Source organism: Cupressus sempervirens, chromosome 4, assembly GCF_028749045.1.
Source record: "Cupressus sempervirens isolate cs-2001-9-10 chromosome 4, ASM2874904v1, whole genome shotgun sequence".
Lineage (NCBI taxonomy): Eukaryota > Viridiplantae > Streptophyta > Pinopsida > Cupressales > Cupressaceae > Cupressus > Cupressus sempervirens.
In genome coordinates, this window is record NC_143121.1 from 402,658,149 (window position 1) to 402,684,534 (window position 26,386).

Here is a 26,386-nt window from a genome sequence, read left to right on the forward strand (position 1 = left end):
AATCAAACAAATCCTGATACGAGCGCAAGTACATTGGGCAATACAACTTTTGATATTTTCCATTCGGCTGTTTGAATCCATTTTAAGAACTATGATAGAATTGTACAACAAGAATGGCAGAAGGAGTACATTTGTTTACAAGAAGTAACGTATGACAATCTCTTTCAAACTGCGAGATTTCAGTAGGGTTTTTGGCATTCCTAGCCAAGGGGGTTGGAAAGTAGAGACCAAGAATCACAAGTTGCCACAAGAACATAAGGAGTGTTGGGTGAAATTAGTGGGCCGCGACCTCACACCAAAGGAAATGGAGTTTGTGGTGAAGGGTGCCAAGAGCTGACGACTATGGAGAAATTTTATTTGGCAGGGCCACTGGAGATATATCATGGATGTAATTAAAAGCAGGTTGACAAGGGCAAGTCGAGCCTCAAATATAGCTTTACCACAGATTACATTCATGAACGGCATCATGAATGGTACCATGTATGATTGGGCCACAGTCCTCGCCGATAGGATGGAGGAGTTTATGACACTCCAATATTGGACATTTTTCATGTTGCATCACGCCATTGGTTTGTTTTTATAGGTAGCCCTTCATCAAGTTCCAGTCGACGATTTTGAAGTTCCACCGAGGGGGAAGTTGGGACCAGGAGAACCCCCAATATTCTACTGAAGACATTTAAACACGGGTGGAACCGTGACCGGGCAGAAGAAAGTATAGCAGGGATTGGAGCCATACGGGGACACGGACAACAGAATGGAGGAATCCACAGACAGCAGTGGGGCCAATTCCAAGGAACAGAGTACCTCAGCAGAAGTTGGTAGCGACGTGGTGGCCAAAGGGTCCACATTCTTCACCCCTCCTCAATTCCCAACTTCGGCACACTTGACAGCCACTACCTCACTCATTCCTCCATTTGGCCAGAGACATGCGCTGGTCATCATGACTCCACCAACGGCCACAACAAATGTTATGACTTCATGGACGGCCATGACAAATGTTATGCCTCCACAGAGTTTTTCGCCAAACTCACTTGCAACAGCAATGCCAGCCGCAGAGATAGTAGAGTTGCCAGTGCTAAAGCCCGAACCTCAGGTTCGATCAGATGTGATTGGCTCTGATGTTGTGGTCACCATATCTTCCTCTTTGTTAGTCGACGCCCAGCCAGCCTAACCCGTAAAGCCAGCACAGCCAGATGAGAGCATTGAGCCAACATAGGCAGCACATCCCTAGAAGATTGAGGTGATGGACAGAGCCAATGCATTCCTACGATAGCAATTTCAACTCATTCATGCAGAGGTTGGTCCTTCCATTCAGTCCTTGAGGCATTGAGAGGTATCCCCAAGAACAACTGCCATATTGAAGCCATAGGAGGTGGGATTACCATAGTCTGAGGATGCACCCGGAGAGGAGGCAGCAACACCGGATGTGGACATGGCTACCACAAGAGGGTCAGAGATGGATACCGATGGGGAGTGGACTATCGACGATGTGGGAAAAGAGGATTATGGATCGGATGAGGATAGATGCAAGGCATACCTCAAAGCTACGCAGGTGGTGATGGAGAAAGGACGCATCGTTGCATGCTAGGCTTTGACTTGTAGGAGGGACCTACATTGATCTGAGCTTATATTCGGGGGGTTTCTCCTAAGCATTTTCGCTCGTACTTTGAGGGCAGGAGATGGCCAGCAATGGAGACACCAAAGATGTTTGTTGATTGGGCTACAGAGCCTGAGCTGGGACCGTGCAACACTCCAATAGAGAAGTTGGCACACTAGTGTTATGTCCCCTATTTTTCTAATAAAATTCAATAATATAATGAGTCAAAGAAATAATAAATTTTAAAAAAGAGCATAATATTATAATAATTATGTTGATAATAATATTATAATATGATAGTAGCCAAGAAGGAATAATTAACAAGAAAACATAATAATAATATTATAATTAATTATAGAATTATAATAATATTATTAAATATATTATGATAATATTATAATAATAATAATATCAAGAAGGAATATCATAATAAAGATGATTATAATAAAATATAATATTATTAAAAAGGTGATATAAGATAATGTTAATCAAATATAATAAAAAATATGATTATAAATATAATTATAATTGAATAATTATTAAACTAATATTAATAATTGTTTCTAATTGGTCATGTCTTTTCGAGATTAAAATGGACTGGGTATATAATGGAGAACAAATTTAAAAGGGGTGGCATCAGAAAATATATCAGAAAATATAATAGAAAATATATAGCAACTCTGGGAACTGATGAATATTATTAAGGTTTTTAGAATAATGTTCCTATTTCCTAAATGGAGGAACTAGGGACATTACAGTGGTATCAGAGAAGGTTGCAAATGCAAGAATACAGAATTACTTGCAGTCTTGTGATCTCATACACGATCAGTGAATATTAAATTTGGAGGCAAATTCAATCTATGTTTAATGGAAGAATATTTGTCTTTAGACTTTGGCCCAAAAAAGGAGATGTCTATGGAGAGAGAGAGAGAACAGCTAGATAGAAACAGGAAAAAAAATATGGGAAGTGGACTTTTTAGATAGGAAGACAAAACAATTCACGCGTAAGGAATGAATAGCGATTGGGAGAGAATCATTCTCTTAGTCTAAACTCCCAAAAGACGTAATCAAGGAAACGATTTAGACCACCACCGTGGCACACACGTTGTAAGATCACCAGTCATCGCACATAGGAGGAGATATATTTTGGGATTGAATAATTATATACGGAGAAGCAAAAGTGAAAGATGCCAAGAGCAATCTGAACTAGGCCAAATGAAATCAGGGAAAATATATCAATACCACCAATTATTATGGAATAAAGGGATTATTAAGTGCATAAGGCATGTTGTAACAGAAAACCGGCAAAACTAAATAAGGTCTTCTACAAAATATTGGATTATGGAATCAAGGGAAGACTGCACAGGCCATATTAGTCAATGGACATTGGATTGAGAACAAGCAAGAATAATACACTTACCTAGCATATGGGTTGAAGGAGCATCACAAATACAAAGGGACTCTGAATAGAGAGGTGGTCAATAACCATACAAGTAGCATCCACGTAGTATGAAGACCAACGAATTGACAAATATAAGAAACATTACAAATAGAACGGCAACTAGGAAAGGCGCACATATCTAATGGAGGTATCTAATGGAAGCATCTAGGCATCACAAATGATGAACAAAGAGGCATCGACTATATCAATCCCCTGGTGGTATCATGAATGTCAGGACTGGAGCACAAACGACAAGGATAAATAGACATGATGTTTTGTCATTCTATTGGAGGTGTTCTCAGACATATAATGCATAGACTGTGATCTACATACCCTGTAATCACTCGCAATTCTAGTGCTATCTAATAGGCGATATTTTCATCAACTAGTGATAGACATTATGCCTGTACACACATCATTACTTCCGATGTTATATTGGATAAATTAAAGTATAGGGGAATAATCGAGTTTCCCGTTACCAAGTAGAGAATACTCTCATATGGCTAATGACCTCAGAATTTAATGAACTGATAGCACTCAATTTAGAGGAAAATTCAGAGCCAAATAAAGATAGTAGCAAGAAGCTATAATAATGAAGATAAATAAACAAGAGAAAATTTTCACTCGTGAGAATTAAAGAAGTAGAAACACATAATTATAATAGTATATTTTCTGATATAATGTTTCATTAATATATATCTGAAGACTACTATCTAAATATGATTGAGAAGATTAGGTTGTTGGGTATGGATTTATTACAAGGTATGGAAGCGAATAACTAGAAGCTCGCATCCATAATAGTATAATGGTAACATAAAAAGGAAGATTTTAAGGGAAGAAATCTCTAGCGATCGTTGTGAAAGGAAATTATCTCAGATTCGCAGATTGTACCAAAGAGGGACATTACAGTGGTATCTCCTATTCCCACTACTAAGGATTTATCAGACTTCTTTAATTAATACCATAGATGCAGTCAAACACTCGATACAAGCCAATATCGATACTGGTCATTTATTCACCACAATCACAATATACAATATGTGTTTTACCGTAAGTTATCAATTAAAATGGAAGCAGATAGAAGTATATTATATTGGGCTATATTGGCAAACGCTGCAACTATAGAAGTTTCCAAGAAGCTAAAGAGATCAACAAATCAATTATCTACTTCAGGCCTGCAAATCCTGGCAGCCCATGTCATATACATATGGTATTGAAGGGCTCTAAGTTACTGTGCAAGTCATCATTGCTGGAAAGGTTATATTCAAAATAAGAAAACAGAATAGTGCTTTTGATCATGTTGAAGTCAGCGATCAAGAGAAACTAGTGGCAATATGATATTATGATTAATATTTATTCTCCAATAGGGTGTGTGGTAGATATCAAACAATAAGGGAAGAGAGATTGGGAAGACGTGTGAAGATTTATTCTTAGTATTTTATCATACAAGTCACTCAAAGTGAGCCATTGATTTTATACTTTTAGTCATGGATGCACATTTTTAAGAGATTGTTTGAACAAAACAGCACCACAATAATATCGCAGAAGCAAATAATAATTAATCAGAGACAGTGATCCAATATCGCATAAGTGTCGAAGCATACATCTGAAACAGTGGTAGCTTAATATCAGATTATCATGATTACAAGCACTATATCGGATAAGCAATTAGATCAGATCTGTTTACTGAAGTAAATTCACATATATTACAAGGAAGACATTTGGAACGGCATCTACTCTCAGAGCGAAAGATATTTTGATCAATACTTTGCTTAAGGCAACAAAGGGTATGGAATAATATGATGTAAGAAGAATATCAGAAGTATAGTTTCTTTGGAGAGAAACTAAAAAATAAATGCAAAGAGTGGCAGTTAAGGGAGAACTGCTAAAGACACCCTATTGTTAGCACCTTCCTAAGAGGGCAATTAAGGGAGAATAGCTAGGGCACCCTATTGCAGCAGTAAGTAGGGAGAACTATGGTTAGGACACCCTATTGCTTTGTAATTAAGGGAGAACCGCTAGAGCACCCTATTGCATGAATAGTTGAGGGAGAACAGCTGAGCGCACACTATCATAGTGATAGTGAAGGGAGAATTGCTAGCAGGGCACCTTACTACACTATGATTATGGGAGAACTGCTAAGGCACCCCATTGCAGAGAAAATATTATAGGTCTTGGGATGAGATAAAGTCTCACCTAAGTTTTATAGAGAAGAATAATCCTAAGGGGATATCCATAAAAGGCTTTAGGAAGAGATAAAGTCTCTCCTAAGAATTAATGGGAGACCTGAGGCAAGACAAAGTCTCTTTCGAGGTACGTTGTTCAGGAATCATCATGGAGCTCTAGTACATCAAGATAAGTTCTCTCTTTAAATCAATCTTAGTAATTTAAATTGAATCTTGCAATCTTTAAATTTTTATATTTTTAACGATTTAATCACAAAGTTGAAATTATTTTTGCAGGAAGATAGTGAGATGCATTAATCAAATCGCAAGTAGAGAATATTGAATTGCTTGAGTACAAGCAATTTTGGAAAGGGTGGACTGTCATGTCCCCTATTTATCTAATAAAATTCAATAATATAATGAGTCAAAGAAATAATAAATTTTAAAAGAGAACATAATATTATAATAATTATGTTGATAATAATATTATAATATGATAGTAGCCAAGAAGGAATAATTAACAAGAAAACATAATAATAATATTATAATATTATTATAGTATTATTATAGTATTATAATAATATTATTAAATATATTATGATAATATTATAATAATATCAAGAAGGAATATCATAATAAAGATGATTATAATAAAATATAATATTATTAAAAAGGTGATATAAGATAATGTTAATCAAATATAATAAAAAATATGATTATAAATATTAATAATTATAAATAAAATCTAAATTATAAATATAATTATAATTGAACAATTATTAAACTGATATTAATAATTGTTTCTAATCGGTCATGTCCTTTGGAGATTAAAATGGACTGGGTATATAATGGAGAACAAATTTAAAAAGGGGGGCATCAGAAAATATATCAAAAAATATAATAGAAAATATATAGCAACTCTGGGAAATGATGAATATTATTAAGGTTTTTAGAATAATGTTCCTATTTCCTAAATGGAGGAACTGGGGACATTACAATGAGATAGTGGGGTTATATAAAGGCGTCTATTATGCTCATAGGTGTGCAGAGGTGGACAGTTCATCAAAGAGGATCGCAGCTAAGAGATCTATGACAGTTGAGAGGGAAACTAGGGAGAAGTTAGCTGCTGAATTGGTTAGGCAGCAAGCAGTGTGGGCAGCCAAGCACGCAACACTTTTGCGGGACAAGAGACGGCCGAACAAAGACTACAAGCAGCCAAGCAAGAATTACAGACAGCTAAGGCCCAAGCCATGGATGCAGGGCTTCTTCTAAAGGAGGTAGTGGAGGTTAATACGCGAACTCAGAAGGATTTACGCATTCGCACCGATCAAGTGTACGAGTTGTGCCGACAACAGAGCACTTCAGGGCCACAACCTCCTCCCTAGTCTATATTGTTTCTATGTTGTATGTTGTTGTCTCCTAATTTTGTTAGTTTTGGAAGTCATTAGGAGACGACTTTTCCTTTTGGGGGGGATAATGTTGTCCGGCAAAAAGGGTAGACAGTTACCGGTGCAGCAACGGTTGTGTCGTTTCATTGGCACCGTTTCGAACATTATAAATGTCGTGAACACTTATGTATTTGGCATCATTATCATTGTATGGAATATCATTGTTGTGTATGGAAAAGCATTTGATAATGAATAGTATTTTGCATTGATCATATGTTTTTTTTCCTGTTCACCGACGGGTTGAACACTTTGTATGTGTTTTTTAAATGGCAGCGATCTCTTTCTATTTGTATGAGGAATAAACAAAGAGGGCATGTCTATTCATTAATATAATTAATATAATGATAATCGTAATTATAATTGTGTGAGTGTCTATATGAATCATTATTATTATATTAATTAATCTCAGAGGTTTATCTTACTAAAGCTAGCAAACATCAACACAAATAAAGAAAAAAATAGGACTTAAGGGTACACCAGACCCAACCCATGCATTTCAGACTACATTGCAAAGGAAGCAGGGTTGGTAACTACTAGACACAGTCTGCAGCATATAATTCATTCTATGAGACAAGGATAATGGATTGCCAATGCAACCAGACTTTGGATTTCATGTCCTTGTCCTATTATTGACAAGCTAAACTCAATATACTCCCTGCTTCGACAGTATTAAAAATTATAATTTTCCTACACAAGAAGAAGAATTTTAATTCATTACAGAGACAAAACTTTCCAAAAACAAAATATGTGATCATTCTTACAAACCATATGTTAAGAATGTTAGCTTTCGTGAAATTGAATCTATAATTTTTATGATTATTTTTCAAATAAAATTTATATAACTGATTACAGTAATTATATAATATTACATACATACATACATACATACATATATATCTTATTATTACCATTATTATTTTATATATATATATACATATATTGAAATCAGTTTAAATAATGTAATCAGTTTATATTCATATGTATACTACCAATGACTCACGTCTTTATAATCTGCCGCACGTTGACAGTTTTCTATATACTGTCGATGTCAAATTATAAGTTTATTAAAACGGCAGCTTATACATCGTGGCCACCCATATTATTAACCAATATTATTAAATGTTAAACCGTCGGTGACCTGTCCCAGAATCGCGGGGGTGCATACAGTTTGATACGTGATTCTTCATCACATCTTTTCTATGCACCATTTCATATATATATATATATATATATATATATATATATATATATATATATTATGATAATGATCTGCAGTGAGAGGTAGATCAATCACAGCGGTAATCATACCTTCTAACTTGCAGATTGTAATATATAAAATTTAGGACATATCCAGTTCAAGAAATTAAATCTTCAATAGCAATCCAGTAATCCATATCAGTATCTTGACATCTTCATTTCAAGAATAATAAAATTGAGATTTACACCAATCAAGATCATAACATAACCTAAAACTTTACACCATAAAGGAAATGTAGACATATCTCCTATAATAGTCCAATGTAGTTGAAAATAAGATGGACAGAGTAGTGTGTGTATAAAATATTACTCTACCATACCGATCTGTATGATAAATGGACATAATGTCCTCAAAATAAGCATTAGGAAGCATACCTTTTCAGATTCATTTAAATTTTTAGCGTAAGATATTAAGTATGAATATGTCTCTGCATCTGGTTGCAAATCTGCATCCTCCATTTCTTTAAGAACAGTCATTGCCCCAGAGACATTATTCTGCATATATAAGTTTCTTCAGTTATTTTATGTACCTCCAAACCTTGAAGGCAAAGGCATAAAATGAATAATCTGTAATGAAAGGGTAACACCCCCTATTTTGTTTTTAAAATCTTTCAGGGCCAGTGGAAATGCAAGGAACACATCTATAGTGCACAATTACAAAGGTAGAGAGACTAAAGCCAGCTTTGTCTATTTGCATCAATTAATAATAGAGAATCAAAGTGGATATCTACATGTAAATGTTATGATAATTATTGCAGAAAACGATACAACACCAGAATCTTAATATTTCACAAAAAAAAAGCATTTTGTATATACTCACATATATCTCTCTAGACTCACTCAAATTCATGCCATCATGATCAAGAGGCCTATAAGTGAATTTTTCAGTGTTTCTAACAACTTACTATTTTCCATAAGTATATCTTTAATAAATTTCATTGTGTATCCCTTTTGCCTAATTTTGAGTTTTGACAAAAGAACAATTTTCAGTAATTCCAATTTTGTAAACCAGTTTTGGCAACAAGTGAACATTACCTATAGAGAGACAGGCATCCAAATCCAAGTCCGGGGAATTGATGAAAGAAGCAGATGATGGAATTTTGACTAAATCTGAAAATCTTCCTTCAAGATCCAAGTGTACTCAGAAATTCTATTTGGGTGTAATTCTTTAGTGGACAACGATTCTTCCCCAATTCCTCCTCCGCGGATAAAGTGGACCAAGAGAGCCTCCAATCTCAAGAAGGGTGATTGCTCCCAAGAGGAAAAACTCACCTTTACTGCCAAAGTGCCCCCAAGCATTCAAATAGCATGGAAAAAATGAAAAACTAAAGGTGAAATTTGAACCTTGAGCGTGGAGATTCAACCTATAATCAAAATTTCCACCCTACAGCAAGGATAAAATTTCATGTTTAAACCATGCAAAAGGAGGTTTGAAGCCTAAGTGATGATAAGTGATTGAAGATCCAAGGACAATAGAAATCCAAAAAAAATGCGAAGATTTGGGAGTCCAGATGGAAATTTTGAAGTCATAAAAGATGATTTCCACCTACACTTGCAATTATCGACCTTTCATTTCCACCTAAAAGTGGGATTTCCCCCTTGGAGATAAGGATGAGATTCAAAGTTCAAATCAAGTGAGGATAAGGAGTGAGATTCGAAATACTGGCAATGAAAGGCAACTCAACACGAGAATTCATGGCAAATGACAATTCGATACAAAGTTGAAACGAGAAAATGGATAAAATTAAAGGTCAAGTTGCAAATTTTGAATTTACAAGGTGAATTTCGACCTGAACTTCAAAAATCCACCCAGGAAGAGGCAATTTCCAGCTACAAAAAGGGCCTCTGCCTTCGAAATTTGCAGTTCCACTTAAAATTGCAAAGTTCTCATCCTTGAAATAGATTTTCAACTTACATCAAGAAATCTGTCCAGCCTTTATAATGCATTTCAACTTAAAATGTCAATTCACAACCACAAGCAAATCTAATTTCCACCTAAATTTCTCAAATCCACCCAGCACTACATTTTCATTTCCACCCAAAATCAAAATTTCAGCATGAAGAGTAAATACAAGTCAAGTTGTCCTTGGTCCCCGTCCGGACAATATCTGTAAATCTTATAAATGTCTATGTTGCTGGAAAGATTAATAATTTAATAGTCAACTAGCAATCAGTTATCAAATAAACTAATAATAATTTCTACACATGATGATTATTAACGTTTTGTGAGTCAAATTGATGATAATATTCTTCTTAGTTTAATAGATATTATAATTGTTTTCTCCCTTAATCATTGTTCCTCTATAACCATATTGGTTATGAGTTCTGTATGCTTATTACTGTAGTTTGTCCACTGTACTTTTTTTTATCAATGTGTCTTCTCCTAATCTGTGTGCCAGCCACTATATATTAATCATTGATCATTATAAGATATATGTACGATCGATGATTGTCTATTGACTTTTAGGTCTTTGTAGTAACTATCCTTCCTCATCAGCACTTGGGAGACTTCAGTATAGACTTGTGATTATTTATTCTTTTCAATGATGTGGAATGAATTTGATCTTATCTGATGATAGTAGTTCTTGTTAGCCATTTTCCTCATTGATGTCAAAGGGTGGTTGATCCATTTGCATAATAATGTGTATGCAGATCATTTCTTGTGCCTGAACACGTGCCTGTATGCCAACTATGTTGTGCATATAAAGATCACTAAGTGACAAGTGTTTGTGTGCCCAGCCAGTTCTGCATGACTTCATCTCTTGCCAGGAGTCTTGGTGTGTGCTGCAAATGACTCAAGAATGCAAATGGAACTTGGTCTGCGATCCCAACTTACTCCATTAGGAACCTCTGCATTGGTCAGCATGTTCACCTGTCCACATTATGTGCGACCCATGTTTAGCATATTTCTAAACTGATTTTTGCAGAGACGTTAGTGAATTTCTTTGCAGAGATGTTACTGTATTCAACTCACATGAGAATTTTTGTGTAACGTTTTTCTCAAAATCTGAATTTCGGTCGGATTTTTAGAGGGCAAAAACTGGAGATTACTGATGGTGGCTTTTGGTGGTTATTGTTAATAAGAGTTTCTTGTAACTGTTGTTTTTGTGACGGTTGTAGCTTTTGGTTAGATTATCTAGCTTACATATATCAATATATGTAGCATCAAATGTTTGGCAGGACTGTGTGGTTCTGTGCAAAAATAACAGGTCGTGATTGACCATCATCAAGTGAGCCTACAAATCATTCTGAAATAGTATCGAGTATGCATAAAAAAGTTGCAGAATATTTTACAAAGGTCAGCTAACGTGTCGGCAATGAACAGTGTGCATTTTTTAGCAGACAGTTTTTTTATTATCGATTTTTTTTTGAAACAGAGATCAAAACAGTTTTTTTAGAGGATGGGCCTTAAAAAAGGATCGAGTGTGTTGGTATTTAGATAGTGAGTGCATGCAGAAGGAGCTTTATAGACGATATTGAAGGAAATGAAAAAGGGAGGTTTCAGTTCTTGACTGGGCAGAACATGAGTTTTGAAAGACCCTGACTGGCTACTAGTTTAAATGATGATGCATAACTTAAGTTTTTTGAGATTTTATGAAACCTTATAATTTTTGTATTTTCCCTTTGTAAAAATGTATCGACCACTTCAAGGAATTTATAACGCCAGTATGCAAAATCAGACTGTAACTAGAAACTAAGATCACATTGCACTTTATTTGCTTAAACATTAATCAGAATTACATATTATTAATCAGCACCTGGATTGCAATTGGCAAGCCGACCAACTGAATTTGCCTTCTTGTTGTCAACACTGGCTCCTTCGTGCCAATTTCCAGCCTCAGATAAAGATTAGCTTCACACCACACTTCCAAATTCAAATTCTGTTAAGGTTTATGGATCTCATTGATCACAGTTAGCCTTCCTTTGACTGTAGACTGAAATGAATGGAGGTAATATATGTTTGATGTTATTATATCTGCAAAAATGAAATGTTAAACAATGTCTTTGCTCTGATCACAGGTACTGAAATTGCCCTAAATTGGTATTCTTCACTGCAATCAGAATGGCATATTAATATGGTTGCAAGAGGACATGACTCCGAAGAGTCATGTCTCTACATGGCCCCATGCCTCTTCGGAGGCATGTCACTTCATAACAAACAAAACTTACTTGCTTAATTATAAACCTGACAACCATTAGTCCGATAACATGTAATGAGACATGAATAATATATATCTGCCCATAACAAATGGAGCCCAATCAAAGTATAATAAATGGCTGCCGATAACAAATGGAACCTGATCACAGTATATTAAATAATCCATGTTTTACTTCCTCAGACGCTAAAACATTAACACTCCCTCTTTAGCAAGGGAGAAGTAAAACATCAAAAGATTAGAATCAGAAGCATCATGTAATCAACACAATATGTATTAAAATCTCTGAACAATATAAAGTATATCCTATGATCTCTACTTGCACTTAAGCAATGTCTAGAGATGTCCATGACACATATAATCTCAAGAGTATTAATCTCCAAAATATCAACATATGATATTCATTAATTACTCAAACTAGGGTAAGATATCACATTTGATATCAAGAGTCTTGATCTCCCAGAATATCAACATCCGATATTCATCAAGTACTTAAAACAAAGTTTAGATATCACATTTGATATCAAGAGTATTGGCCTCCCATATTATTAAAGATATTCACCACTTACTCAAAATGTTTAGATATCACATTTGATATCAAGAGTATTGGCCTCCCAGAATATCAAAGATATTCACCACTTACTCAAAACATCTAGATATCACATTTGATATCAAGAGTATTGGCCTCCCAGAATATCAATGATATTCACCAAGTACTCTAAAAGTAATGGCCTCCTCGAATGTTGAGATACAAGACATTCACCATTTACTCAATTTATTTAATCTCATAGTACAAGTTGATTGTAAGATCGTCACCTTACAACTTCTGCCAAATACAAGTGATGATCATTTGGAAGTCGTCACTTCCTCATGATGTACACAGGAGATAGGCCCATATAAAAGTCGCATGGTCATAGTCCTCATGACTATGAAAACTTATGATCATAACGGAAACCATCTCAACATGGTTTACTCTCTCTTAATCAATAAGATCAGATTTAGTGAGGTTAACAAATTATCATCTTCAGTCTTCTCCCTCTAAATGATAAATAGGACTCATTTAATTCCCTCTTTCTATAGTACATTTCAAAACAGAAAGGTCAAAGCACATAGCTTACATGAGAAGTAAATATTACATATAAAAGTATAGTAATTTATTTCATATTCTAAGACTCTATCTTAGAATTATAACAACTAAATTTACTTTTGAGACGTATTTAACATTTATTTGCATTACATGAATATAATAAAGAACTCCCTCTTAATTCAATATTTCACTCATGTTAAGGATACTTAAAAGTTCCCTTTAGAATGGTTGTTTCTCTGACACTATATCATAATCACTGACTTTGATGAAAGTTGCTTGATGTTTCAATCTATCAGAACATTTAAAGGCAGAGTGGCCATAGTTGTCACATCTAAAACATTGCATCTTAGAGTAATCTGCATGCCTTCTTTTTCTTTTGAAATTTGGTTTCTTCCTTTTATCAACATGAGTTGAAAAAGCATGAAGATCGCTTCCAATCGAAGTATCATCTTGTAATATTAACACACTTTCCTCTTGAATACAATCATCTTTTAGTTGACCAAGCTTGGGAAGTTTGGATCGAGCACATACGCCTTGACGGAAGATTTTCCATGATTGTGGCGATCCTCTTAGAGCCATCATGGTTAATGCCTTTTCATCATAAACATGACCATTTTTAGAGAGTTGGTTCCTTAGTTCAGTTATCCCCATGAAATAGGATGCAATAGTTTCTCCTTTGTTCATCTTAATGTTGCAGAGATTGTCTTTCAAATTTAGGATTCTCATTGTATTGTTTATCTCAAACATTTCTTCAAGTGTATGAAGCATTTCATGTGCAGTGTCTAGTTCAAAAATAATAGGGAGTAGATGATCCTTAACTCCATCAACAATCAATTTCATAGCTCTGGCATTGTCTTTTCCCCACTTATTCAATCCATCATTTCCTTTTGGTGGTTGGTCAGATTTTTCCATGAATTGTTTGAGATCATTATCTTATAAGGTTACCTTCATTTGTAATTTCCATGCTGTATAATTTGAGTTGCCTTCAAGTCTATCTTCAACTTTGATACCACTAACCATTTTGATTGGTAAAGATTTTTAGTGCACAAAATAAATAAATAAATCTAATCAAGGTCTACCTTCAAGCTGTTTAGGCTTTATAGAAGGAACCTGGCTTTGATACCATGTTAAGATTTGTGGATCTCAGCGATCACAATTAGCCTTCCTTTGACTGTAGACTGAAATGAATGGAGTTAATATATGTTTGATGTTATTATATCTGCAAAAATGAAATCTTAAACAATGTCTTTGCTCTGATCACAGGTACTGAAATTACCGTAAATTGATATTATTCGCTGCAATCAGAATGGCATATTAATATGGTTGCAAAAGGACATGACTCCGAAGAGTCATGTCTCTACATGGCCCAAAGGCCACTTAGAGGCATGCCTCTTCGGAGGCATGTCACTTCATAACAAACAAAACTTGCTTAATTATAAACCTGACAACCATTAGTCCAATAACATGTAATGAGACATGGATAATATATATCTGCCCATAACAAATGGAGCCCAATCACAGTATAATAAATGGCTGCCGATAACAAATGGAACCTGATCACAGTATATTAAATAATCCATGTTTTACTTCTTAAGACGCTAAAACATTAACAAATTCGATCGCCGTTGAAAAGATGCTAGCCGGCCAAGAGTTCAATAGAACAATACAGCTGCGTGGACTTTGAACGGTAGATGTATAGACCCACAATTGCAGCCATAGGTGCCAATCCTACAATGCGTGAGCCAAGAATGGTAAACACAAGTCTTAGGAGAAAACATTTCCCATTCCCAAATATAAAGCTGCCTTCAATAAACAATGCCCACGCTCAAAACACTGACAGTGAAAAATGCAGACCTCAAAAATTAATAACATCCCTTTCTTTCAGCAATTCGCAGGTTGTTTACCGTACAGGGTAAGATACATAACGCATGTAGCATAGCAAGATATAACACAAAATAGATACTTTATTCATATACGCAATATGCACTCAATGCTTGCAATCCAATTACAATGATGTTGATGATGATTCAAAGTCCATTCCGGACAATGTACATATACCTTCCCCAAGTGGTGACTCAACCGTCACACGTCCTTCCGGATACTATTCTACCCATCGGCCACAATATAGAATTTACCAACAACATCATCCCCCCCAAAAGAAAAGTCGTCTCCAAATGACAATACAACAAAACCCAAAATAGAACGACTAATTACATCAATGCATAGATAGTAAACAAAGGGATGCGTCCCTGGCGTAGTGGCCATCCACGCCCTCAACTCATTCAGCTCCACCCGTAGCTTGTAGAAGTGCTCCTTCCTGACTTTTAGTTTCGCTTCTGCCTCCATCTAAAGCTCTAAAGTTAATTGTGTCATCCCTGCAATCTCTCCCATCTCTTTCTCCTTCTCCTCTGCTATCTGTTCCTTCTCCACTGCCAACTTCTGTAGCTAACTCTGTCTATCTAAAAGGGCTGCCCTCTCGGATTCCTAGGCTGCCCTCTTCATGGCTAACCTGGCAGCTGACTCCTCTCGAGACCTCTCAGCTACTACCTAATCTGCCCGGCTCCTCTAAAGGGTGTAATACGCCTCCCTATGTATCTTCACTATCTCGTAGTCAAAGCCTCTACTCGACTCTCCATACCAAGATCTCTCGTCGTGGCCCAATCTTGTCCCACACTATTTTTGCCAACCACTAATATTTTCTTCACTACCCATTTATGTCTTTCCCTTCGGCACCATACGTTATTCATTATGAACTGTTTTAATTTGTTGTCATTTTTTCTTTTCTCTTTTTTTTTAAGGCTCCTCTTCCTGGAGAGTATGGATACATTCTTTTGTTCCTATGGCCATACAGATGGAATAATGTTCTTCCAAGTCTCATACAACTGCATTCTTTTTTCCTTCTAACATTTTGTACGGATGGTGATTTCTCCTAAATTTTGAAGTATTTCAAACAAAACAAGGTCCATACATTGTACGGTAGCTCTCCTCCTGTAATCCAATTGGTCCTACAGCATAGTACAAAATCAAGACATGCTTGTTGATGGTCATACAGTTTTTCCTTCTCCAGATTCCTGTCGTACAGTTTGGCTCCTTATCTTCGTTCATTGTTATGTTCTAAGTTGTTAATTTGTTGATGTTATATATCCATCATTCTTCCACGGCGTATGGTCAGCCAATCTCCAACAATCTGGCTGTACAGACATACAATGCACTTTCGGGCCTCTTCCTGCAACTTCCCCAACCGTATGGTGCCTTGCAATTTCTCTGTGTTCTTTCGTACGAGTCGTACGCCAATGCTCCCAACTCCATATGGTGTTTAAGTGTCTTCCTCCTTTTTTCTTCTGTACGGGCTTGCACAAATTTCTGGTAAAGAAAGCTGTAATCTCCTGGAGGTGTCGAAATTTGAATGTGCATACGGTTTGACTATATGTTGTTACTGCATTCTAAATAGGAGTCTATGTCATGACTACCTTAGATTGTATTTCAAATGTTCTGTAAACCGTAAGAAAATCGGTTGTAGCCATTAGTCCTGTGTGTCGTTGCTCTTGGATAGGTTGGAGCCTTCAGCTGGGTGTAAAGATTATTGCCTTGATGTACTAGGTTGTAGCCACTTTTGCTTGTGCTTAGTACTACCATGGTTTTTACCCAAAAGGGTTTCCACGAGACAATTCTTTTGTTGGTGTGCTTCATATTTACATTTTAATTTGCTCTCCATTTTAATATGTTTTAGGATACTGATTCACCCCCTCCCCCTCTCAATATCCTTTTGTGTTTTTCAATTGGTATCAGAGCAAGTCTCTCTTTCATAGGCTTAAAGCCTTGAGGGTAGGTAAGTCTTGGGTCACCATGAGTGCTTTAGACGAGCTTGCTACAAATTCTGCACCCATTTTTTATGGAACTAACTACACCTTTTGGGCTATGTGCATGAAGACATACATTATATCTTTAGGCTGTGATGTTTATCTAAGTATGCTCTATGGCTACACCATTCTAGCTCAACCACCCACTGATCCTAATGATAAAAAAGGATTTTGAGAACAATGCTAAGGCTATGAACAGCTTAATATGTGGGCTGACTAGATCTGAATTTGTCAAAATTATGCATTGCAACACAGGTGTTTACCGTATGGGGTAAATAAATTAATGCATACAGACAATAAACAAGAACATGTAACAGCAGTACTCCTTTTATTATTCACATATGCCAAAGAGATTACATAATGCTTACAATGATGATTACAATGATCTCGAATGGGGTACATATACTTCTCACAGAACCTTCCTGGAGGGGTTCGTCGACTACATAACAATTAACAACTACATGCTAATCTACGTCGACTACACAATATTTATAGATGACATCAACCCATCGGCTACAACATCTACCGACAACATCATCCCCCAAAAAAAGAAAAGTTGTCTCCTGGTGACTTCAGAACTAACAAAATAGGAGACAACATACAATATAGAAATAATATATACTAGAGAGGAGGTTGCATCCCTCAAGAGTTCTACTGCCAGCGCAAATCGTATACTTGATCCGTTCGAATGCACAAATCCTTCTGAGTCCGAGTATTCACCTCTACCGCTTCTTTCAAAAGAAGCGTTGCATCCATAGTCTAGGCCTTCGCTATTTGCAATCCCTGCTCGGCCTTTTCCTTGTCCTGCACCAGTATTGCACACTCAGCTTCCCACGTTGCCTGCTAGCTAGCCAAGTCCGTAATTAACTTTTCTGTAGTCTCCCTCTCTACTGTCAAAGATCTCTCAGCTGTAATCTTTTCTAATGCCCTATCCGCCTCTGCACGCCTATGAGCATAATAGACTTCTTTGTACAACCCAACTATCTCGTGCACCAACTTTTCCATTGGAGTGCTACACGGCCCTAGCTCAAGCTCGGTGACCCAATCAGCCAACATCTCTAGTGTCTCAACTGCTGGCCAACCCCTATCCTCAAAGCAAGAGCGAAACTGCTTAGGACAAACTCCCCAAATATAAGCCCGGATCAAATGCAACTCTCTCTAACGAGTCAAACCGTGTAATGCAATGGTGTGTCCTTTCTTCAACGCAACTCGCATGGCTCTGAGGTAGTCCCTGCATCTCTCCTCATCTTACCCATAATCCTCCTTCGCCACATCGTCCATCGTCCACTCCCCATCACTATCCATCTCTACCACTCCTGCGATAGCCATGTCTACATCTGGTGCCGCCTCCTCCTCCTTGAGTGCATCTTTGGACTGTGGAACTGCCACCTCCTATGGCTCCGATACAGCAGCTAGTCCTGGAGAGACCCCTACATGCCTAGTGGACTAAATGGACCAACCGACCTCTACAGAAATGAGTCAGAATTGTTGCCATAGGAATGCAGTCACTCTGTCCATCACCTCCATCTTCTCGGGCTGCTCTATCTATGTCGGTTCAATGCTCTCATCTTGCTGTGCTAGCTGAATTGACTGTGTTGGTTGCACATCCGTCAACAAGGAGGACGAAATAGTGACCACAGCATCAGAGCCAATCACATCTAATCGAACCTGAGGTTCGGGCTCTAGCGCTGGCAACTCTACCATCTCTAGGGCATTATGAGAAGGTCACTTAATTTGATCGAGACTTCCATTTGCATCACCTGCCTTATTATGCTTTGCTCAGCACAGTTCCTCATTGAGGTACCAGTAGTGTCATTCAATTGTGATTTCTTTGCCTACATTGCTTTCTCAATTTCCGCCTATGCTTCTTCCAATCTCTTCTTTTCTTCTGTCGGGTCGGGGTACAGTTTTGCTTATTTACAAGTGATTGCCAAGACTTCTTTGTCCATGCCGATGTTGATCTAATTCACTCCTAATCTCGGGCACTTGACATCTTCATGATTTCTAGGACTGCACAATCGGCATAACAACTTTGGTGCATTTGCTGATGTACAATTTCGTGCGAAGTGGCCCCACAAATTGCATCCTCGGCATTGAACCATCGGGCGGTCATTCGCATTGTACTGGATTCGGCTGCAGCCCCCATTATTATTGTTGGTACCGTTGTTGGTTTGTTGTTTTGCCCTCTTCTAATATTCCTGTACCCACCCAAAGTGGCACCATCATTGTTGGTGTTTTCGCTCTCTCCTGACGTAGAAGCCTCCTAGGTCAAAAGCACTTGTTGATGTCCTCTTGTTGTCATATTGAAGAGGCATTCTTTTGTGGAATGTCCCATAATTTGACAGATATCATAGAACTGATTTTTCGGAAAGGATCCCTTCGTGTGACCTTATGTCTTACATTTCGTGCACCATAGCTCGTTCCCCTTCATCTCTTTCTGCATATTTTTTAATTCCATCATCATTATGATCATATCCTTCCGGAGAGCTCGAACCTTTTTGCTGCCCTTTTTGTCATCACTACTATCTTCTTCCACAGACGCATCATTTGTGTCGACTGTGCTACTTTTCTTCTTTTATGTTTTTTGTTCACACTCTAAGTCCATCACCCAATTGTATGCTTTGGTGTATGATGATGGTGGCACAATTTTCATTTTCTTCCTCAACTCCAAGTATAGTACTTCAATGAACCATCTCTTCTTAAGCCCATCTGTCGACTTAGTTTCCATTTTGTTTATTAATTCTTTTAGCTTTCTAGCATATACACGGACGGTTTCATTTTTCCCTTGCTTTGTGGTGTATATTTCTCCTACAATCTCATTGTCGTCGCATAGCAATTGAAATTCGGTGATAAACCCCTTTTTAACTCCAACCCAATTAGCTAATTTTTGGGGATCTGCGTCGGCAAACCAATCAATTGCTACACTTCTTAGGGTTGCTAGAAATTGTCAGACACATTCATCTGTGTCAGTTATGCCATTTGCCATCCAAATTGTTTCGCATGTCTGACAATGTTTGATTGGATCAGTTGTTCCATCACCCTCAAACTTTGGCAATTTCTCCTTTAGTCTTGCCATTATTACTTGATTTTGTGTACGGGCATTGTTTTGTACTCTGACACCAACACTATTTTGCACTCTGACACTGGCACTCTGCACTTTGACATAGGCGTTCTGAACTCTAACACTGACGCTTTGCACTCCCACACCGACACTTTGCACTCCAACACTGCCGTTGTTTTGGAAAGTCATTTTATTTCCAACAGCTATGTTTTTTGGTGAAGAAGGGTCTTCGTTAAGCGAAGTTGTCCGTTCCAGAAGTGTATCGCGGACAAAGAGTTCACTCCACGCTCGTGCTCCCTCGACACTCCAAGCCATGCGAGTTAATTACCTTTCGTCTGGATTCTCTTCCCTCAGCATATATAGGTTCAAAAATTCCTCCCTTGCTTCTTCCACCAAATCCAACCACTGTCAAGTCTCTTCCAACAATTCCTCGGTGCTTCGATATCCATCAACAATCTGTTGAAACCTCCATTTGCACTCGGCCTGTGTGAGGCCTCGCCCCGACCCATCGTAGCATAGTGATACATTACTCTTATTTTTGTTATCTGCGACTCGAGATGTCGAGACATTATCTGATGCTTAGAACATATTTTATTATTTCATATTGTGTGATGTTATTTCCAGATATATTTGATGATTGTCATTTAATGTTCATATATATGTATGATTGACGAAATCAGTAAAATTGAGATTTGATTTAAGATATTTCAAATGGTTAAGAATTATGTAGGATGAAGAAACTCTTATTGATGTATGTTCTAATTTATGTAAATTTCGCATACGTAGATATGTACATGTGATTTTCGGGACTACTGATGTGTGCAATGAGTGTGCAGATATTTTAGTCAAGGAAACCGACAAAGGAACAGAACTGATCTATATGTGCTAATTTTGGAAACCTTGTTGTTCGTAATTCATGTATTGTGCTGTGAGATGTATGTATATATATTTCTGTGTTCGGTGAGGGATAATGTTTGTAACTATGTTTGTTAGTGTCGCTTGACACTTGTAAATTGTTTATGTGCTTCAGTGTGTTGTTTAGGGTTAGTTGTTTAACCCAGAGACCTTGGTTGATTTTACTCAATGTCAGTTTGCTAATTGGGTTCTTAATCGAGTTTAGTAACCCTTAATCCGGTTTAGTGCTTAGTTTGCTTTGTTAGAGTTGTTAGTTGGTCCTAATTATTTCCTAGCCTTTGTTTGGCTCTAAACCTTTTCCTAAGGCTTCAAAACATGAAATAATTATACCCAAGGGGTATGGGTACGGGTTAGGGGTCTTTTCCAACCCCTAAGCCCCTTTTGTTGACTTTTGAGGCCACTCAAAAAGTCCCTTTTTGCCTTTGTGCGAAAATTGCAAGTGGTTGTCATGAGTTGTCCTACACCACCTCCTCTTAGGGTTTAACCATGGTGTAGGTTGAGTTAGGAGTTTCTAGAGTGGCTAGTGGGTGGAAATAGTTATTGCTCCTTTTGGGTGGTTGAGTTGGAGGCTTATTTAGAGGCCTTCCTTGGTCTAGTGGTTTTGTTGCCCAATCTCTACATTTAGAGAAGATTTCTTGAAGCTTGAAGGAAGGAGGGATACTCTACTCAAACTGGTTCATTGCCATTGCCTTTTTGTGAAGGTAGGAAACTCCCATCTCCCTTATTCAGTTTTTATGTTTTGTTTCATGTTCTTGTTACCTTGTTGTTGTTTTACTGTTGTATGGTTGTGGGTATGTTGGGAAGATTTGTAAACCATGTCTTTTTGGTTGTTTTCCTTTCTTGTTTATGTTTGAAATTTTGAGTTTTCCTTGCATGGGTGTTTTGGTATTACTCACCCTAGGAGAGGGCAGAAGTGACCAATTTTGGGAGAGGTCTGTTTAGTTGGACTCCAACCTGTGTAGAGTCTCTTCTCAAGATGAGAAGAGGGATAAAGGGTAGGGTGTTATGGGCCCCTACCCGTCAGCACAAACCTGGTATGAGTATGGCAAGTTTAAATGGAAGAACGGAAGTTCTTGGTTATTGGCCCCGATTGGGCATCTGAATTGGTGTTGTGCTTGACTTCTCCAGTTGGAAGAATCCACCTCTCCCTAGTCTTGATTCATTGTGAATCTTATTGTGTAAACCATGTGTGATTATGCATGCTTGATGTTCTTTGATTTAGCTTGGTTGTCACCCGATCAGTTATTGTTTTCCTCCATGGATCTTGAAATGAGATTCAGAAAATATAACAAACTCCTTGATTGGATCATGAAGAAAATTTCATAAAATTGTTGAAATTTGGGATTGAGATCCTATTGTAAATTTGTATTTTAAACCTTATTGCATATGGCAACGAAGCCGGGTTTTCTTCCTGATTCTTTCCCGGCTGAGCCCTTGAATCAGGTTGATAATAAAATAAGTGATTGCGTAAATTTACTTCTCTTAAAATTTTCGTATTCTATGTTGTCATATGAATGTGTATCAAAGATAAGATGCAACAATGATGTTCAATTATGCAAGATTCAAATTGTAAATGTATGGTATCTCCTTTGAGCTTGGTATGATTTAGTTTTTGCATGGTTGTGTTGAAAGTGAAATTGCAAGAACATGTAGGAAAGAATCATGTTAAGTTATCCAAACTTAAATTTCAAAACATAATAGAGGACAGAACTTTGTGTGTCTTGATACTCCCATCAAAATGAATAGAGCATTATCATTTGATCTCTTATTTTCTCAATTGCCTTAAGACTAGTTTCGTCACTATGTTATTTCAATTTTGCTCCATTAGTTATAATAGATAGTTAAACGAAATATGTAGATGGTTATTTCATGAAATGTAGGTATCATTGAGATACATAGAATCTGAGGTGCATGAAAATTATTAAGCAAGAATTCTTAAGAAATTTGCATAGATTTTGATGATCTTGCAATAGTTGGTTTGTTGAGCATAATGCATAAAAGGTGGTAGATTAATATCATTGAAGAATTTAAAACACAAATTCTGTAAGACTATATAGTAAGACCTTAACCATCAAATAAGTTTCAAAATTTCATATAAAAGAGGCCTGTAGAAGCACATTTTCATTCTGGAAATTGTATGGAAAACTCAAAATAGGTTGATGCTATTACAGACTATTAAAATATTCACATCACAATAAAATAAAATAAAACTTATAACCAAATTCTATTCATTATGGCAAAATATTATGGTTTTAGTAAATATCCTAGATATCAAATTGGCTACCAATAAAAAATTTTTAACATTAATGCTTTATCCTTCCTTGGGGGATGTCAGCTTTGAATGGAATTTTTTTTTATTAGTTTAAAATTTGCAAAGGCATTAGTCATCATACAGATGACGTCACCCTGTCCCCTCCCTGGCTTTCGCATCATCAAAATAAAGCCTGTTGCAATGTATCAAGGAGGATTTTATTTGGGAATGAACTCACCCCTTTGCGTGCATTGGTTTCCCACCCGTTTGTGGGTCTGCGCAGGTTGTATGAGGCAGTGCGTTGTCCCAAGGACAGCGCTTGGGAAGCGCTTCCTTGGGAAGCGCCGCCCATAGCATAGGGTGTAGGGTCTTAAGGGTATAGGGTAGTTTTTTAGGAAGTTTTAAATTTAGTGTTTTTTTTTTTGTGTTGTTGTTTTATTGTTTATTTGTAATAGTGTTCTGATAAATGTTTAAATAAATTAGAGATAGATTTTAGATTTATTTAGTTTGTAAGTTATCTTTAGTAGTTAGTTAGTTAATTTGATTTGCAAGATATTTTAGATTAGCTAGTTTAATTAAATCAATTTAGTTATTTAATAAATTTTAGAAAAGGGTTCGTTATTATTCAGTTAAATTAATGCTTAGTAATTAAATGTTTATATAGTTAAATATTAATTGGTTAAGTTTTAATTCGATTAGTTATAGTTTAGGTTTGCTTAATCATAGTTAGTTTGTTTTAATTATGTTAGATTATGTTGTTTTGTTAATGGTAAATAGTATTTAATTAATTTAAAGATTAGATTTCATTAGATGTGATCAGTCTAGTTTTGCAATTAGTTTAGTTGTAAATCAACTTAGAAAATCATAACGCAATGATTAGATTTGTTGACGAATATATATATATATATATATATATATATATATATATAGATATATATATATACTTTTTTTTAGTATAGTTTAGTTAATAAAATTTTATTTTTGTGCCAATTGAATTTGGTAATGGTTTTGCGATTGCATGAGAATTAAAATGGTAAGTGTAGTTTGGTTATGAATTAAGTAATATGTTAAATTAATATTAATCATAGGTCCTACCATCTTTTAAATAAGTGTAACGTTAGTGCTACATTGATATGATTTTTTTTACTAGTTTAAATGTATTTTGATTTATATTTAGTAAGATTTTGATGGTTTATTAATTTGTTAAAAATAGTTGAAAGGTTAAAGTAATCAATTTGATATACATATATTCAGTTGAATGCTAGTCAAATTGTTTTTCCTTAAAGTGACCTTTCAATATCGATTGGGTTGTAAATTGATTGTTGTCTAAAAAGTTATAGTTGATTTTGATTATACATTTTTCAATGAATCTAAACTCGAATACAACTGCCTTGTCATTTAAATAATTGTTTTCTTATTGTTGAAAGATAATGTAAGAACATAAGTTGATCGATATAAATCTTATAACCAAAGTTTCAAAATCTTAATGATGTAATCGCCCTCATGTTTATAACCTTCAGACGTAAAGTAAAGAACCTGTACTAAAACTATTATCAATCATTTCAAACCTAGGGCATGTTTAATTATTAATTCAAAAAAAATTGTGTGTGTGTTTTTGCCTTCAAGTTTTGGGCATGACAGCCTGTTGTGCCAAAATTAAAATTTCTTGTGTGGTGCGTATTCCATCTTTTCCCTTTGTCTTATTTCTATCCTTATTAAGTTGATTTGGCATTAGTCTTCATTCCTCTGCCTTCATTCCAGGTCCATTGGGCAACGGCGCCAAATGTTTACCCCTACGGTAAACAATAGGCAAAGAACTATGGGACAAGTCGAACAATGCTTATCATAGGGATGTCAAAGTCAAGAACGCCAAGGTTCAAACACATAGAGTTGTTTTTGAAAGTCTTCGCATGAAAGAAGATGAGATTATTGCTGCCTACTTTCTTCGAGTTGATGAGGTTGTCAACACATTGAAAGGCTTGAGAGAAAACATCGAGAATAAAACAGTGGTTCAAAAGATTCTTTGCTCTCTTACCATGAAGTTTAATGCTAAGGCATCCATTGTTGAAGACATGTCTGATTTGGATACCCTTACTATTGATAAATTGCATGGGATTCTAATCACCTATGAGATGAGAACTAATGTTGAAGGTACCTCCAAAAGTGAGATGGCATTCAAAGCCTTTAACACTAAGGACAAGGAGAAGAAACAAGGTGAAAGTTTCGATTAAGGCTCAAATGACGAAATTACAGACCTTGTAAAGAAGTTGAAAAATGGTTTTGGCAAGAACAAAGGCAAGATCTCTTTGAGGTGTTTCAATTGTGGGAAACAAGGCCACTTTGCGTCAAGATGTCCCTCTGAGAGAGAAGATGACAGCCAAGATGAAAGGAACACAAAGGCTAGAAAAACAAAAAAAAATCTCTAAACATCATTGGAAAGCTGATAGTCTAAAAGAGTATTATACTCTAAAGATGGCAGCGATATTTCTTTCAGCTGTGAGGATGATCCTCAAAATGATGAGACTTGTTAAAAGCTATTGATGACTTGAATCTAGAACATGAAAATTGTGTGGTTCCCAAGTTTGTTGGCTCAAATTTCACCATTTGGAGCTTTAGAATGATAACCTACATCAAGGCTCTTGGACTCGGACTTGAGGTTTGGGAATGTGTTTCAGCTGAATATGATCCTCCCCTTAATCCTTCAAATTCTGAAAAAAGGGTGACAGCAAATGCAAAGGCAACAAATGCTATCATAAGTTGTCTTGCAGATTCTCTATGTGACAAATTTCTTCATCTCAGTACAGCTAAAGAAATTTGGTAACAATTACATAATACATATGGTAAAGATCTTCAAGAGGAAATGGCTCATATAGCCATGGAGGATGCTCATCTTGAAGACAAAGATTTCTTTGAAGACGTGGTTATCAACAATGATGAAGTGGACTTAGAGCTTGAATTGTTTGCAGCCCTGGCTGAAATTAAAAAGATCAAGAAGAAAAATCAGAATCTTGTTGATCTGTTGCAAGTAGAGAGTGAGGAAAAAATGAAGATTGCTATGGCTCTTAGTAAAGCTAAAGAGAACTTGACTGATCTAAAAAATTATTGAGGGCCAAGATACTCGTGAAAATCTTGAGAATCATATTCAGC

The 26,386-nt window shown here is 36.3% G+C and overlaps 1 protein-coding gene across 6 annotated transcripts in view; it reads right to left on the bottom strand.

Annotated features, from left to right (window-relative positions):
• The window catches only part of LOC149561756 (Pentatricopeptide repeat (PPR) superfamily protein), a 308,014-nt gene that overhangs the window by 115,037 nt on the left and 166,591 nt on the right, over positions 1 to 26,386 (bottom strand). For all 6 annotated transcript variants that reach the window (XM_089825298.1, XM_089825301.1, XM_089825300.1 and 3 more), the window contains one exon: positions 8,284 to 8,403. In XM_089825298.1, coding sequence (XP_089681424.1) covers positions 8,284 to 8,403 — 120 coding nt within the window. The remainder of the gene's footprint in view (positions 1 to 8,283; positions 8,404 to 26,386) is intronic.